Source organism: Cavia porcellus, unplaced genomic scaffold (assembly GCF_034190915.1).
Source record: "Cavia porcellus strain 051 isolate PalLab524CR breed Dunkin Hartley unplaced genomic scaffold, mCavPor4.1 scaffold_16, whole genome shotgun sequence".
In the NCBI taxonomy this organism is placed as follows: Eukaryota; Metazoa; Chordata; class Mammalia; order Rodentia; family Caviidae; genus Cavia; species Cavia porcellus.
This window is the reverse complement of record NW_026947499.1, coordinates 19633151-19647728: the sequence shown is the minus strand read 5'-3', so window position 1 is coordinate 19647728 and position 14578 is coordinate 19633151. Positions and strand designations below refer to the sequence as shown.

Sequence of the window (14578 nt, the reverse complement as noted above, 5' to 3'; positions counted from 1 at the left end):
GTGTGTGTGTGTGTGTGTTTCCTCTGTCATGTTGTGACCAGGATGCTAGTACCATGTTTTTTGGACTCTATAGACACCAGAATCATAAGCCAAATAAACTTCCTATACTTTAAAAAGTAACCTAGCCTCGAATATTTTGTCATAGCCACACAAATGGACTAATACAGACCTACATCACTAGCCTTAAAATCCACCACAGTGTATTGTTTCACCCTCATCATAGCAACAGTTTAATTGTGGCAATGCCAAGTGTTGGGGCAGCTCAACTGCAATGCGCAAGTGTTGCTCCTGAAGATGTAGACTGGTTCAACCATGTTGGAGACCCGACTGTGCAGATCCAGTAGGTCAAAGTTGGAACACTGCTTGATTCAGCAATTCCAGCACTTCCTGTGTTTGCCTCAAAAATTATGCTACATAGCGCGCACGCGCGTGTGTGTGTGTGTGTGTGTGTGTGTGTGTGTGTGTGGTCCTGGGGATTGGACTCAGGGCCTTCACACTGAACTACATTCCCAGACCTTTTATAAATTTTACGACAGGTTCTCACTAAATTGCCCAGGCTGGGTTTGAACTTGTGATCCTCTTGCCTCAGCCTCCAGAGGCTGGGGTTCCAAGTGTGCACCCCGCACCCAGCCTCAGAGAATCTCTTTATCCCATGCTCATGAACTTCTGTTCACAGCCGCACAAAACTGGTACAGCCCCAACGTCAAGCATCAAGAAAATGTAGCTGGGGGCTGCAGATGCAGCTCAGTGGTGGAGCACGTGTATAGATAGCATGCACACTGTTCCAGGCTCACGCCTCCACACCACCAAAAATGAGAGAATAAATTGTGGTAGATGATAACACTACAGTGGACCAGAGGAAGAGTGTCAATCCTGTGTAAGCAAAATTACAGAAATGTGGGAGACAACTCCAGTGACTTCCCTTTGAATTCAAAACAATTACTGTGACTTTGATTATATGGAGACTTATTTCTTCATATTGATATGTGAAAGGCTGGCTAGGGTATTTCCTTCTCTCTTCAATTGGCTCTAAGCATTGCAAATATGGCTAGCTGAGGTGCTAATATGCAAAACCTATAGCCATCAGACGGTCCTGTTTCCTCCCGTAGTGTTCTCCACAATACAAGATTGAGCACACCAGATGTTAGAGCAAACAGGTCCAGGAAGGTCAACTGGGTACAGCCTGAAGATAGGAGGCTATGACTCCCCAGGGCACAAGAGTTTGCATATCAGAAACCAAAGTGATAGCCCAAAACAATTCCACTGCTACCTTAATTGGATTATGTAAATTGAGCCTTCTACATTATCTTTATCTCTCGGCAATTTACAGAGATGTCAATCTTGCACCTGCCAGCCAGCTCAAGTTACTCACATAATTCCAGCCATCTTTACTGTCAGTCATCCCTGAGCCATCCCCCTTCCATACAAGATAATAAATGTTGGGAGAGGTCTAGGATCAGGGCCTTTGCCTGCACATCCTCATGGGGATTGGACCTAAGTCCCCTTGGCTGCCCTTAATTTGGAATGTGTCTTGGTGGTCTTGGTGTCTTTACTCCCGCTGTGGGTTGCGTTGGTGGTGGTAAATTGGAATTGACCAGCTGGGATTCCATTGACGTCTCAATGCAATTATAAATATAACCTTTTGGATTGTGAGGAAAATTAGAAAGAGGATTACAATACTTGGATGACTGAACTCGATATTTGGGTTTATAATAAGAAAGACACACAAGCTATTTTGTGTTTATATTAAGTTTGGAAACACGCAAAACCATACCTTATGTCATGGAATACATAGATTTTACAGTAGAAGCTTGAAGAGAGCCATGTGGTTAAGGTACAAAATTTGGGGCTGGGGATTTTGCTCAGCGGCATAAGTGTCTGCCTTGCAAGCATGTGGTCGTGAGTTCGATCCCTGGTACCGATTAAAAAAAAATTGGACTGGTCCCCCACCTTTGTCCCTGAAATTCCTCTTAGATGCCCTGTCTGCCAGACTCAGCCCCTCAGTGTGCATGTAAATTCGCCAGCCATTGAATAAGATTATCCTGTAGTCAGGAAGTGCAAGGTTTTGGGCTTGTGTATGGAAAGTGACAGCGGTGTTTCCAACACTCTGGTGCTCACACCCACCCCGTGGAGCCCTAGGTGCTGACCGCTAATCCTCTCAGCAGCTTGCAGTGGTGGCTTGGCCTCCTTTTCCCGCAGAAGGGTCCACTGAGGCTCCGGGAGGTCAAACTCCGGCCCACACCTCCCCTGCAACTCCCTAGCTCTTGGTCAGATTGCCAAGTTCGGGCTAGCTGACTCTATGGTGGTAGCGGGGAGGTGGGGGGCTGCAGGCCTTGCCCTAAACTGAGGGATTGCTGCACGAGCTGAGGGGGTGTCAAAAGAACGCGCCCTGGCACTTGCAACCTTAGGCTTCCTTCATCTGATCGGTGCTAGGTCTCCGTTTGGCAAGAGGGAGACTGTACATTCTTCCTGCTCGAGAGGGTCCCTTACTCTACGGAGGGGTAAACTGAGGCCCAAGGGGAGCAGGGATCTGCTCTGGCGCACAGCATGAGAAACGCAGAGGGCAAAAACAATTGATGCCCACCCGGGCTGCATCACGCCCAGGAGCCCACCAACGCCTGCAGAAATCGCGGTGTCCTACCCGATCTGTGATTATCTCCTAAAACGCCCCTGCCGGGTTACTTGGGTCTGGGTATCTCCAGCCCAGGTACGGAGCGCCCGCCTGCGGCGACCCCTTCTTGAATTTCCCTAATGCCGCGGAGACAACTATGGCCGCGAGGGGGCGACAAAGCCCGGGCTCTGCAGCCCGCCCGCCCAGCTTGCCCGCTCCGGAGGGCCGCACGCAATAGAGGGCAGAGTGATGCGCGCCTGGATCCCAGCACTGTGCGAGGCGAGAAGATCCCAAATTCACAATTTAGCGAGAGTCTGCTTCAAAATCAAGAATAAATAGGGAGAGGGATGTAGCTCAGGGTGAGTAGCCTCTAGTACAGGAAATAGGCCTTCCCTGTGCACCGCTAGGTGGAGTGGCACTTCAGGGAACTGTTACCTCCTGTCCCCGCCCTATTCCACCTGCCCTAGTGCAGTTTCACTTCCTCTGTCGCCATATCTAGCTGCGAGATGCCAGGTGGCTCAGGGCCCAGGGTGGGAACTGAGAAACCTGGCACCACCCCAACCCTGTCTCTGCCTCCATGCCGGGAGGAACAGCAGGTCCCTTGCAAGTCAGGGCTCAGGCTGGACCCCAGGACCCTGGGTTCTTCTCCAGGGGTCAGGTTAGCAGGGCTGGCCCTTCACGAGGGCGCAGTGATACGGATCCCATTGCAGATGAGGGGGCTGGCTGGCTATCTAGCAGGTAGACTCAGACCCCTGTGGACTGAGCAGCCACCAGGCTAGCCAGTTCTCTGAGCCTCAGTTTCCTCTTCCGTGGTCCACTGGTGCAGAAGAAGTGTTAGGGTGGGGGGGAACTTTGCATCAGGTGTTCAAAGGGCGCAGCTCCCCACTCCCTGCATCCTTCCTGATTGCCCCTTTTTGGACCGGGGGCAGAGTGGAGTTTGTGAGTCTTGCTAACTTTAGACACCAAAGCAGGCAGTGAACGAACGGTTTTGGGGAACACAGGCCAGCTACAAGTCCGGGTGAGGCCAACACCACTGGGCTCCTGCTGTCCTAACAGGTACTACCTCTCCAGCCCCTATCTGTTCACCTGCAAAGTGGCGCCACCACTCAGCTGCCCGGCTGCCCACTGCACAAGTGCTGGGCCATCGGGCCCTGTGTGTCACGGTACCGACCATCCTGAGAGTAGACACGGCACACTGGACAGACACGGAGTGCGATCCGCACACTTGTCTTGGACAGACCCTAATCTTAGGGGGCTTCAGTCTAGCTGGACTTCCCCAGCCCAGATAGGGAAAGGGTTTTGAGGACAAGGCTTGGGGTGGCTCCTGCAAACTCTACCCGGATCATGCTTTGGCGTCCTCAGAGCTGGCATTCATTCACTCAGGTTCTGGGTCTCATTTTCAACTTAATGGTTTAAAAAAGAAAACAAATCCAAGCCTCCAACCAGCTGGGGCAGTGCCTCCTGGCCACCCTTTGATATTTGAGGACTGAACAACAGGGCTGATTGCAGAAGGGAGATTTGAAGTCATCTTAATTAGAAGGAAAGAATGTCCAAGGGGTGGGCTGTTCTAAAAATACAGCTGAGCCCACATCTGGAGGAAGGGGGAAGGGTGGGAGAGGGGGCAGCAGTTAGGCCAGTCTGAAAGGCTGACGCTTGCATTTCCTGGGGGGAGTCCACGCTCTTTTGGTGGGGCCCTAAGGGAAAGACGGGTGGATACCAAGCGGCTGCTTTGGTGTCTGGGCCACTTGCCCTACGCAGGTTTGAGATGTGGAAGTGAAAGAGGCAGCCCATCCCTTCCTGGCCCCACAACCTGGTCTCAGTTTCCTTCGCTGAACATGGCGGACACATTGGTGCCTGGTTAGCTCATGCTGGGCCTTTTAGCAACCCGCCCCCACCCACCTTGGGCACAGTGGGTCGTGCATCCACAGGCTTCTATCAGGGAAGGGATTTTCCTCTGCACTTTATGTTTGGAGGTGGTTTGTCACTTTGTATAAAACTGTCATTTGGGGCTGGGGATTTAGCTCAGCCGCATAAGCGCCTGCCTTGCAAGCAGGCAGTCGTGAGTTTGATCCCTGGTACCGATAAAAAGGAAAAAAACAAAACAAAAAAAAATAACTATCATTTGTTTGCATCCTCATTTTAAAGAAATATTCACTTGGTACCTAATCTTGCATTTATAATTTGCATTCATCTTCTTCGTTTGTTTGTGGGGGCGAGATCAGGTTCTGTTATATTTGCCAGGTTGACCCTGAATTTCTGGGTTCAACCTTCTTGCCTCTGTCCCCTAAGTAGCTCGGACTGCAGGCATGCCATGGCACTTAGGGGCCCCCCAGGACCTCCTGCAGGGAAATGGCTAAGACTGTTTGAGGAACACATGGAGACAAGGATAATGGTGGTGTCCCCATGGGAAGACAACACTTGGGCTCTCATCACAGCCCGTGAGTAGGAGCCTCCCCTGTTAAGGGGTGAGCAACGCTCGGGATGTCGGTGAACAGGCCTGGCTGCTTGGCAGGGTGTCAGTGGGTGCACGCCAGGTGGGACGTGGGGGGAGCCCTGGTCTCTCTTTCCATTCACCCACAGCTCTGACTCACTTCCTGAACAGGAGCTCCTACAGGGGTGGCCCTTGTCCCTACAGGGCCCTGTCAGGCCACAAGCCAGCAGCACTTGACACTCAGGCCATGCACTGGGCAGCCTATGAGAGACAACAGGCTCCATATCAGCACCCTTGGGCCATGCAGCTGAACCCCAGGTCTGCATCTGGGAACGGAGCCTCTCCTTGGCTGACTCTGCCAAGTAGATAATCTGCTTCTCCCAAAACACAGCCTGCAGCACGGAGCCCCAAAATAACAGAGGCAGGGGACACCACCACCCCCAGTCCTGGCGGCAGGCAGGAGGTAGCTTTGACATTCCAGCAGCAGCCACAGCAGGAAGTGGGAATTCCTGGCAATTGCTAAGGACAGGCTCAAGTCAGCCCCAGCTGGGGGCTGGGCAGGCACCGTCTCCTGGGCCACAGAGGGTCAGAGACAGTGGAAGGGAGGCACAGACAGGAAGCCACAGGCCCAGCCAAGGCACTCAGCTGGGGGCGGGGCGGAGCCTTGCGTCTGAGACACTCCGAGGTTACAAAGAGGTTTCTCCTCCAAGTCATGGCTAGAGAATGATCTGAAGCCACGCAGCATTAGCTGCTTGGTGGCCCTCAAGGACACAGGTGGGCAATGGCCCTTGTTCCCCTGTGCCCCAGCAGTGGCAAAGCCAGAACCGGTGCTTTGCTGTCTTGCTGCCTCTTTGGCTGTGTGTCCTCAGACATGTTCCTTAATCTCTCTGAGCCTGTTTCATCTGAAATGCAACCCACTTCATCTGCAGGTGGTGACACTTGCGTTTGTTGAAATGTGATGTAGTCTGACTCAGGAACTCTGAGCAGCTGTTGGCTCCTGCACCCTTGCTTTGCCCATTCCGTGCCTGGCCTGGCCTGGCCTCTTCCCGTTCCACCACCATCCTCACTAGTGGCCTGGCCCATGACTCTCCATGAACTGTTCACTGGTGTGGTCTCTTCTTCCCGCTGGTTGTAAGGTTCAGGGTCTTCACAGAGCTCCTCAGGGACAGGAGTGGCCACTATGGACATTCCTGACCCCAGGCTCCAGGCAACCCTGGACAAAAGACAGCAAGGGACAAGGCTGGGAGAGACAGGCACCCCAAAGATCTTTCCTTAGGGGATACCACCCACGAGCATATGTTTTTGAGGGCAGGGGCTGGCCTGCAGTGGGGGCCAGCAGAGGCTCCTGCCTGGAAATTTCTGACCTTCCTAGCCTGCCCATTTCACAGAAGGGGACACCGAGGCCCAGAGGAAACAGGGAGAGGCAGGTCCCATTGCTGCCCTGAAGCTGCAGAGCCAGCTCTGGACTTCGTGGCTCCTGCTTAATGCATCTTTGTGGTTACCAAAATGCAGCCTGAGCTCTGCACTCCACAGACCCCAGGGGTGGAGCCCAACTACAGGTGTGACAGGGCTGCAGGGCCTCAGAGCTGGGAGGAGTGGGCTGTGCGGCTGAGATGGGCCTCTCCAAAACAGTCCAATGGCGGAACCTCTCAAACTGTGTCTTCACCTGCATGTCTGCCCGGCGTGGGAGCTCACTGGAGCCTGGACATTGTCCAGCCCTCCTGACCTCGCACCCACTGCCAAGTGCTGACAAAGGTCAGTGGCTTTGACTCTGTAACCCATTGTCTGTCTGTGCCTCACCTCCCTCCCTGGGCTCCCACAGGTACCCGCCCTATCACCAGGGGCAGGGATGCCTGCCGGCTGCACACTGGCTGCCAGTGTGCGGGACCTGCTCTCCTTCTCTGCCCGGACAACTGTTTTCACTCTAATCTTTCCTCCTCCAAAAAAGCAGCCATCTGGTCGACCCTACTTTCATACTGAAAACCCTCCCAAGGTTCCCCATGTCCCTAAGACAGAGACCACAGTGGACAGAGCTCTGCCTGGCCTCCTTTCTGCTTCACATGACATGCAACAACTCCTCTTCCTCCTGCTCCTCCACCTCTTCCTTCTCCTCATCCCAGGCCATCTCTCATCTTCTCTGTCCTCCAACTTACCTCAGGGCCTTTGAACTGACTCCCCCCACCTCAGGCTGACTAGAAAGACTCTTCCCTTGCCTGACTCCACCTACTCCTTCCTCATTTTCCCAGAGGCCAGCTCATTCTTGAAACATCTGGATTTTGCTAGGATCAGAAGTGCCAAGGGCAGGTAGTCCCCTCTGCAGCCCCGATCCGACACAGTCCACCTGTGTGATTTGTTTTTCTTGCACTTTGGCCAAGAGCAGCTGCTGTGGTGTGCGTTCCGGATTTGGTGCTAAAAATACCCCATGGCCCAGACAGGAAGGGCCAGCGGGGACACAGCTGCTCTGGGAGGGGGTGGCTAGAGCTGCAGGGGAGGCCCACCTACCTACCATGGTTGGTGGAATCCATGTGCCGGATGCTCGCAGCCCCCCAGGAAAGGGCCCCAAACAGAAAGACAAGTGTTCAGGGCCAGCAAATGGTACAATGTGTCATCAAGAGCTCCAAGAGGGGCAAACATTCATCTTGTTTCTGATTTTTTTTTTTTTGTCTTTTTCATTTTTATCGGTACCAGGGATCGAACTCACGACCACCTGCTTGCAAGGCAGGCGCTTATGCCGCTGAGCTAAATCCCCAGCCCCTTTGTTTCTGATTTTTGTGGTTTGTTGCCAATGACACAGACAGCTATAGGAATAAAATACTTTTGAAAGTTAAGTGATTAGGAGCCTAAAGGAAGATAGGTGAGCTCTAGTCTTTGGGGGGATCAAGGAGGGCTTCCTGGAGTAGGGGGCATATCTGCCCTTCCTCTCTAGGTTGCTGGGACAAAAAAAAAAAAAAAAAAAAAGAATAAATGAAAAATCCAGAGAGCTGTTGCAGACCCAGAGGAAAAAAGCTGAGGCCTAAATAAGAGGTGGTGTGGGGTGATGGGGAGGAGTAAGGGTCTAGAGTCCCATGGGAGCATCCAGCGAGCCACAGAGGTGGAGGTGCAGGGGCAACTTGAGGTCTCTGTGTGGTCACCAGGGGCTGCGGAGGGTCCGTCCCTGTGTGAGCAGCTGTGAGGAGGCGGCAGCTGGGCGGGCATGCAGCGCCTGCTCATCAGCACTGGCAGAGCCTGGGCAGAAGATTTAGGGTTCATCCGGGGCCATCAGATCTGGGGATCCCAGTGTTCCCTGCTTAGCAATAGGGACAGTCACAAAGCCAGGGAGCTGGTGTGAAGAGCAGAGCTCATGGCTATCTTGCCAAGGGACCCCAGAGCCTTCTCCTGTGCAGTCCTCAGTACAGAAGGCATCCAGTCACCATGAGGTGTTACACTGCCAGCAGTGCCCACGTCTCAAGGCCCCTGGAATTTGAGGTGCCCAGAGCTTCTCTCCATAAATAACTGCCTAGAGGAGCCTCCCCCACCCCCCAGGGTCTAGTATCTTCAGGGACACACTATCTTCAGAGTAGCCCATCCTGGGCCTGAGACTGGGCAGCCCTGGAGATGGAGACCTTTCCCAGGCCCTGCTCTGCCTCTCACCAAGCCTCAGTTTCCCCATCTGAGGATACCCAGGATGCTGAAAGCGAGCATCTGTAGTGGGGCCCAGCTGCTGCCCACTGGGGCTGGGCTTCCTCCCATCCAGCCTGGCTGCTCCCACCAGCCAGGGGCTCCCTGCCTCCCAAGAATGTGCTTCTGGGGGCTCCCTATCCAGGAGCCCCATCTTAATTCAGGCGCCCAACTTATCAGCCCCCAAACACAAGGAGACAGAAGAATGACAGCCCCTCCTGTGAGCCCTGACCTGACCCTGCGGGGAGGGAGGCCTGCCCGGGCTGGGTACCTGAAGACGGAATACTCCCCTTCCCCAGACCCTCGTGAAACCTGACCTCCCTCTGTAGGCCCCTTTACTAGTGGTGGCGCCTGCCCTGGCGGCAGCCGTCAGAGGCCCCGGCTCCCCTCACACTGCCCGGGTGGGATCTGCTCTCCCTGGCCCACCTCCAACATGACCTTTGGCTGCTTCACTGGAAAACCAAGGCCCTTCACGGAGGCCCCCTCAGCCTGCCCAGCCCCCACTCTGCGCACTGCATCCAACCTCTGTTGCCTTGGGGAGCCACAAATCAAATGCCCACTGCCTTTCTTCAGTGCTCCCCACCATCGACCTCCTTCCAGAGCAGGGTCTCCTGGACCCACCCTCATCAGGCACTGGTCCTCAGGGGACTCTACTCTGCACACTTGGGGGGCTCTTGGCATCTTCCTTAGACGGCGTTCTCAACCATTTCTCCCTCCAGGGCCAGCTTCGGTCTGCTCGGGGGACTGTGCAGAACACCCTCATGTCCACACTGATGGCCAAGGCACATCTTTGTGGTTGCTTCCTTTCCCAGGGACCTTGGCATAGATGAGTCTCACAGTCTCTTTCCAGGCCACGTCTCTGCCTGGGCTTCTCACTGCCCTGCTTTTTCTTGAGGTCTTTTCTGGGCTCAGCTCCTGGGCCCACCAGCTCTCGGCTGGGTTTGTCTTTTCTCCCTGACCACAGACAGTCACTGCCTGGACCTGCCTTCTTTCGCCTGTCTACTCGCATGCCTTTGGCAGCAGGCTCAAGCTGAAATTGCCACTTGTCCACCGCTGACACCCCAGGGGGCCTCTCAGCCCTGTCCTCTTCCCTCTCCACACATGGAGTTTTGTGCAGATGTCACAGGTGCTTCAAAGCCAATGAGAACGTAACAGGATTTTTTATTCCTCCTACCTTCTCCTAAGTGTTCTCCAACTCTGTAATGGCCACCAACATCTCCCACTTCGGCTAGGTTCCTCCCACAGCCATTCTCAGCTTGTGGCCAGTCTACCACCAGGCCTACATTGTACCCCCGAAGGACAGCCCAAGGCATCATTGTCTCTTTGCTCAGCGATTCCTCTGGCAGTCTACTGTCCTCAGAGGAGACACAGAAATCTTTTTAAAAAGTTGCAGGATTATACATAAAGGTGGTCCAGACCATTTTTAGGTGTGCAGCTCAGTGGTGTGAAGGAACTTCATATTCTTATATACAATCATCACCCCTGTCCAGCTCCAGAACTTTTTCATGTTCCCAAACTGAAATTCCGCACCCATGAAATGATAGCTTCCCATTTCCTTTCTCATATAAGAGAATCCTACAGTATTTGTCTTTGGGGGACTGGTTTATTTCACTTAGCATCTTGTCTTCATGGTTCATCCACGTTGGAGCATGTTTAAGATTTCATCCTGTGAAGGCTGAATATTTATATCTTGTTTGTTCATCTGCCGGTAGGCCCTAATCGTTGCCTTCCCACAACACACAAGTGTTAAGTAAATGGTTTCTTTCTTTCTTGAATGAATGGATGGATGGATGGAGTTCTCTCTTCCAACAAGTACTGATGCCCTTCTCCAAGCAGCCTCAAACCCTCAAGTCCCATATGAGGTTGCAAGACTCCATGTGGAACCCTGGCTCAGCGGAGACCCCAGAACACCAAAGATAAGGGCTGGTACGGTGAGCGGGACCAGGGTGTCTAGGGGATCTGGGCCCTCTCCCAAGCGCCTCATTCGCTATGGGAACAGGAGTGGTTCTCAGCGGGAAGGCCGCGCCCAAGTGTCAGAGTGCTGAGGGAAATGGACAGCAACCACACTCCGAGCCCGCCCCGTGGCCCTGCTCCCGGTGCGCCCCCCTCCCCCGCGCGCGCCCCTTGTGATCCTGCAGTTTTCCGGCTTTGCAGCACCTGGCTCCGGTCTTTACTCCACTACTGCGGTAGTCCTAGCCCTGGTCGCCTTGGTGGCCTCGTGGGTGCTTGCTATTTGCCCTTTTCTAGACAGGACAGTTCCTCACTGGCCGCCTGTACTCCCGCGCCGGCACCGCAGGCACAACAACCGCCACGTGCTGACTCGTGGGGCTTGCCAATTGGCCAGCCTTCGCAACCCGCCCGTTTCCCCTTCCCGCCCCCGACTTCCCTTTTCCTCTTCTCATTGGCTTACTGAGCCCAGGGGCCCTCCCTGGAGCCCTTGCGCTCCCCGCCTCGAACGCAGACTGGCCAAAGTAGGGAGTAAGGCGGGGCTTGGAGATCTGGGGGCTCGCAAGGGGGCTGTAGAGTTGGCAGATCTGGGGCAGCGTGCCTGAGTAGGTTCAATGGCGTGGCAGGGACTGGCGGCCGAGTTCCTGCAGGTGCCGGCGGTGACGCGAGCCTACACGGCAGCCTGCGTCCTCACCACAGCTGCCGTGGTGAGCGGGCCGGGCAGGGGTTACAGTCCCTGAAGGGGTAGAAGGCATTAGCGGGGGTCGCCGGGGTTAAGCGTACGTGCTGGGGCCAGCCCCTGACGCGGCTCTGGTTCCACAGCAGCTGGAACTCCTCAGCCCCTTTCAGCTCTACTTCAACCCGCACCTCGTGTTCCGGAAGTTCCAGGTGAGGCTGCCCGCCCCCCACCCCTTGTGAGCCGACCCTTCAGGTCCCGCACCTGACCATCGCCTGTTGTCTCCCCCACCCCTGCAGATCTGGAGGCTGGTCACCAACTTCCTCTTTTTCGGGCCTCTGGGATTCAGCTTCTTCTTCAACATGCTCTTCGTGTATCCTGCGTCGCGTGGACTCGGGCGGGGGAGGGGCGCACAAAGCTGGGAGCGGCTGGAAACGGGGAAACTGAGGCCCCAGCAGGACGGCACTTCCTATACTATCGCTGCAGGTTCCGCTACTGCCGAATGCTGGAGGAGGGCTCCTTCCGCGGACGCAAAGCCGACTTTGTCTTTATGTTTCTCTTCGGGGGCATCCTTATGACAGTATCCTTCCACTCTTGCTCAGGAACCTTAGGCCATGGTTCCTCAGAGTCAGGCATGAGGGGTGTCCCTGAGGCTTGAGATGGGGGGGCTTAGGCTGTACTGAGCAGCTATTCTGCTCTCAGCTCCTGGGGCCAGGGACAGATCTTCAACGTTGTGTGCAAAATATAACAGGGAAATGTACAGGAGAGCCAGGTGGGGCTCCTGGGGCACTGAGCCTTCGGTGCCAATAACCAGGACAAACTGACAGGGACCAGCAGTGGTTGGAGCCTAGGATGGAAAGGATAGGTGTACAGGGCAGATTTCATGGACCTGAAGACCAAGTGCAGGAGGGCTCATCTGGATGGATGGACCACACCGTAAGGGAAGTGGACCACTGGAAGGATGCCAGGGGCTTAGCAAGTCTGAGAGGCCATAGGCACGGCTGAGACCTGCACCATGACGCCTTGACTCCTGCCCAGCTGCTGGGGCTCCTGGGCAGCCTGTTCTTCCTGGGTCAGGCGCTCATGGCCATGTTGGTGTATGTGTGGAGCCGCCGGAGCCCTCAGGTGAGAGTCAACTTCTTTGGCCTCCTCACCTTCCAGGCACCATTCCTGCCCTGGGCACTCATGGGCTTCTCACTGCTGTTGGGCAACTCCATCATCGTGGACTTGCTGGGTGAGCTTGCCTGTCCTTCCCACCCTCCCGGGCTGATCCTCTCCCTAGGGCCTATGCCCCAGGGCCCTCTTATCTGCCTCCTCACCCCTCTTCCTGTTGGCCCAGCCCCACACCAGCCAGCTAGCTGGTACACAGGATTTGCATCTGTGGAGCTCATCTGCCAGTGCCCAAGTGGGCCCTGTGGGGGTGGGATGCACAGGCAGGCTCCAGCTCCCCAGTGTTCCCTGGGCCTTCCCAAGACCTACCTGCTTCCGGCCTGTCGTTCAGCCCTGGAGTTATCTGGGACTGTGCAGGGTGGCAGTGTGTTACTGTCTCACAGGGATTGCTGTGGGTCACATCTACTACTTCCTAGAGGATGTTTTCCCCAACCAGCCTGGAGGCAAGAGACTGCTGCTAACCCCTGGCTTCCTGTGAGTGTGGGAGATGACAGCGACCCTTCCCTCAGGTGACTCTTTATGAATGAGGCTCCGTGCTGGCCTCAGCTCAGTGTGCCTCCCTTCTGACAGGAAGCTGCTACTGGACAATCCTGAGGAGGACCCCAATTACCTGCCCCTTCCTGAGGGGCCCCACCTGCCACCCTTGCAGTGAGCCTGCCTTGGGCCAGCACCCCAAGCTTCCAGCAGACTCCAGTTCTCCCTGCTCTTTCTTACAGCAGACCAATCTATCCTGGAGGGTGGGCCCATGCAAGAGCCCATCCAAATAAACAGTCACCTGTACCCTCTGGGCCCACAACTGGCTCCCCATTTTGGCCACCACACCTTCCATGCCCTTCTATGTCTGCCCCTTTGCCCAGCATGCCCTTAGCCCACTGCAGGTGATCAGGGAGGCCCAGAGAGGGCAAAGAAGCTGCCCATGGATGCCAGGCAGGGCTCTGAGCTCACAAATGACAGACTTGAAAGAGTTTTTACTCTAGTCCTGCCAGTGCCTAGGGGCAGGCATTCCCACCCCTCGGCCTCTGTTACCTGGCATTCAACAAAGGGGTTGGTCATAGCTCAGCAGTTGGGGCCAGGACTGAGCCCATTCTAGAGATGCCCCTTCCTGTGGTTGATTCCCAGCTCACCTCGCCTGTCCTCATCAACAACCTTAACAAATGGGCCTCTGCTTCATTTTCCAGCTGGTAACCTGAGCTCAGAGCATGAAGTCAGAGCACAGTAGAGCTGGAACTGGGTCCTCTGTTCTGTCTAACCCCAGAGGCTCAAGATGTTTTGCCTTAGCAGGCCTATGTCTGGAGAGCTGTTCCTGCCATTTAAGCTGAGGAGCCTTTTCCTCCTCCTCGGAAAATGGGTATTATTTGTGGTCAGCCTTCCTTATTGCTCTAGACCTGTTCACACTGTGGCTTCCTGGATGCTCAGTGGCACTGGGGCTCCACAGCCACAGCTTGTCATTTTTATGGTAACAACATTCTCTGAGAGTCTGACCTTGTGTTGTAGTGAAACCTGGTAAAGCAGCAACTTCACTGCAGGTGGGCAGTACTTCCAGGGCACAGAAGCAGGCAGGGACTGGGCAGTGTCCTACCAACTACAGCACAGGGCTGCCACCTGCCTCATAGATGAAGCAAACCCCTTAGCAACAGAGCTCATTCATTCCCAAAGCCAGTGGGCCTGGAATCGTCCCTGTTGCTTAGGGTCTTTCCGGAAAGTCTGGCTATCTCTTTGCTGTAGGCCTCTGGAGAGTTCCACTCTGACAGGCAGAGGGCCTGAGACCACATTTCCTGGAAACAGTCACAGTCTTAGACACACAACAGCAGGCTGCCTACAGCCTGGCAACCAAGAGCCCCACCCCTGCCCCCACATGGACTCAAGAAGGAAGCCACGTCACAGTGTCCTTGTCACATGCCCCTGGAGAAAGAGGTCTCTGACTTGGCCCTGCCAGCAGCCAAGAGTGGCACCAGCCTAGTGGTAAGGGTGTGGACCACTGTCTTCATGAAGAAGAGCTGTGTGTGTGCCCAGTTTACCAAGCACTTTTTGGCTCAGTAAAGAAACCCACATATGCCACCTTCAAGGAGCCTAAGTCCAATCTTCA

At 54.8% G+C, this 14578-nt stretch overlaps 1 protein-coding gene across 5 annotated transcripts; it reads left to right on the top strand.

Annotated features, from left to right (window-relative positions):
- Positions 1–6626: 6626 nt before the first annotated feature.
- On the top strand, positions 6627–13288 carry Derl3 (derlin 3). Of its 5 annotated transcripts, none has more exons than XM_063225852.1 (7): positions 6627–6797; positions 10536–10625; positions 11472–11534; positions 11622–11695; positions 12361–12556; positions 12876–12966; positions 13063–13288. In XM_063225852.1, the coding sequence occupies exons 1-7, from the start codon at positions 6656–6658 to the stop codon at positions 13142–13144; spliced, it is 738 nt and encodes a 245-aa protein (XP_063081922.1). In that variant the 5' UTR covers positions 6627–6655; the 3' UTR covers positions 13145–13288. The 5 variants fall into 5 exon arrangements, with proteins under 5 accessions (XP_063081922.1, XP_063081921.1, XP_012997331.2 ...); XM_063225851.1 differs by having other exon boundaries at positions 11469–11534; XM_013141877.3 differs by lacking the exons at positions 6627–6797; positions 10536–10625 and adding exons at positions 11146–11170; positions 11809–11902 and having other exon boundaries at positions 11469–11534.
- Positions 13289–14578: the final 1290 nt, after the last annotated feature.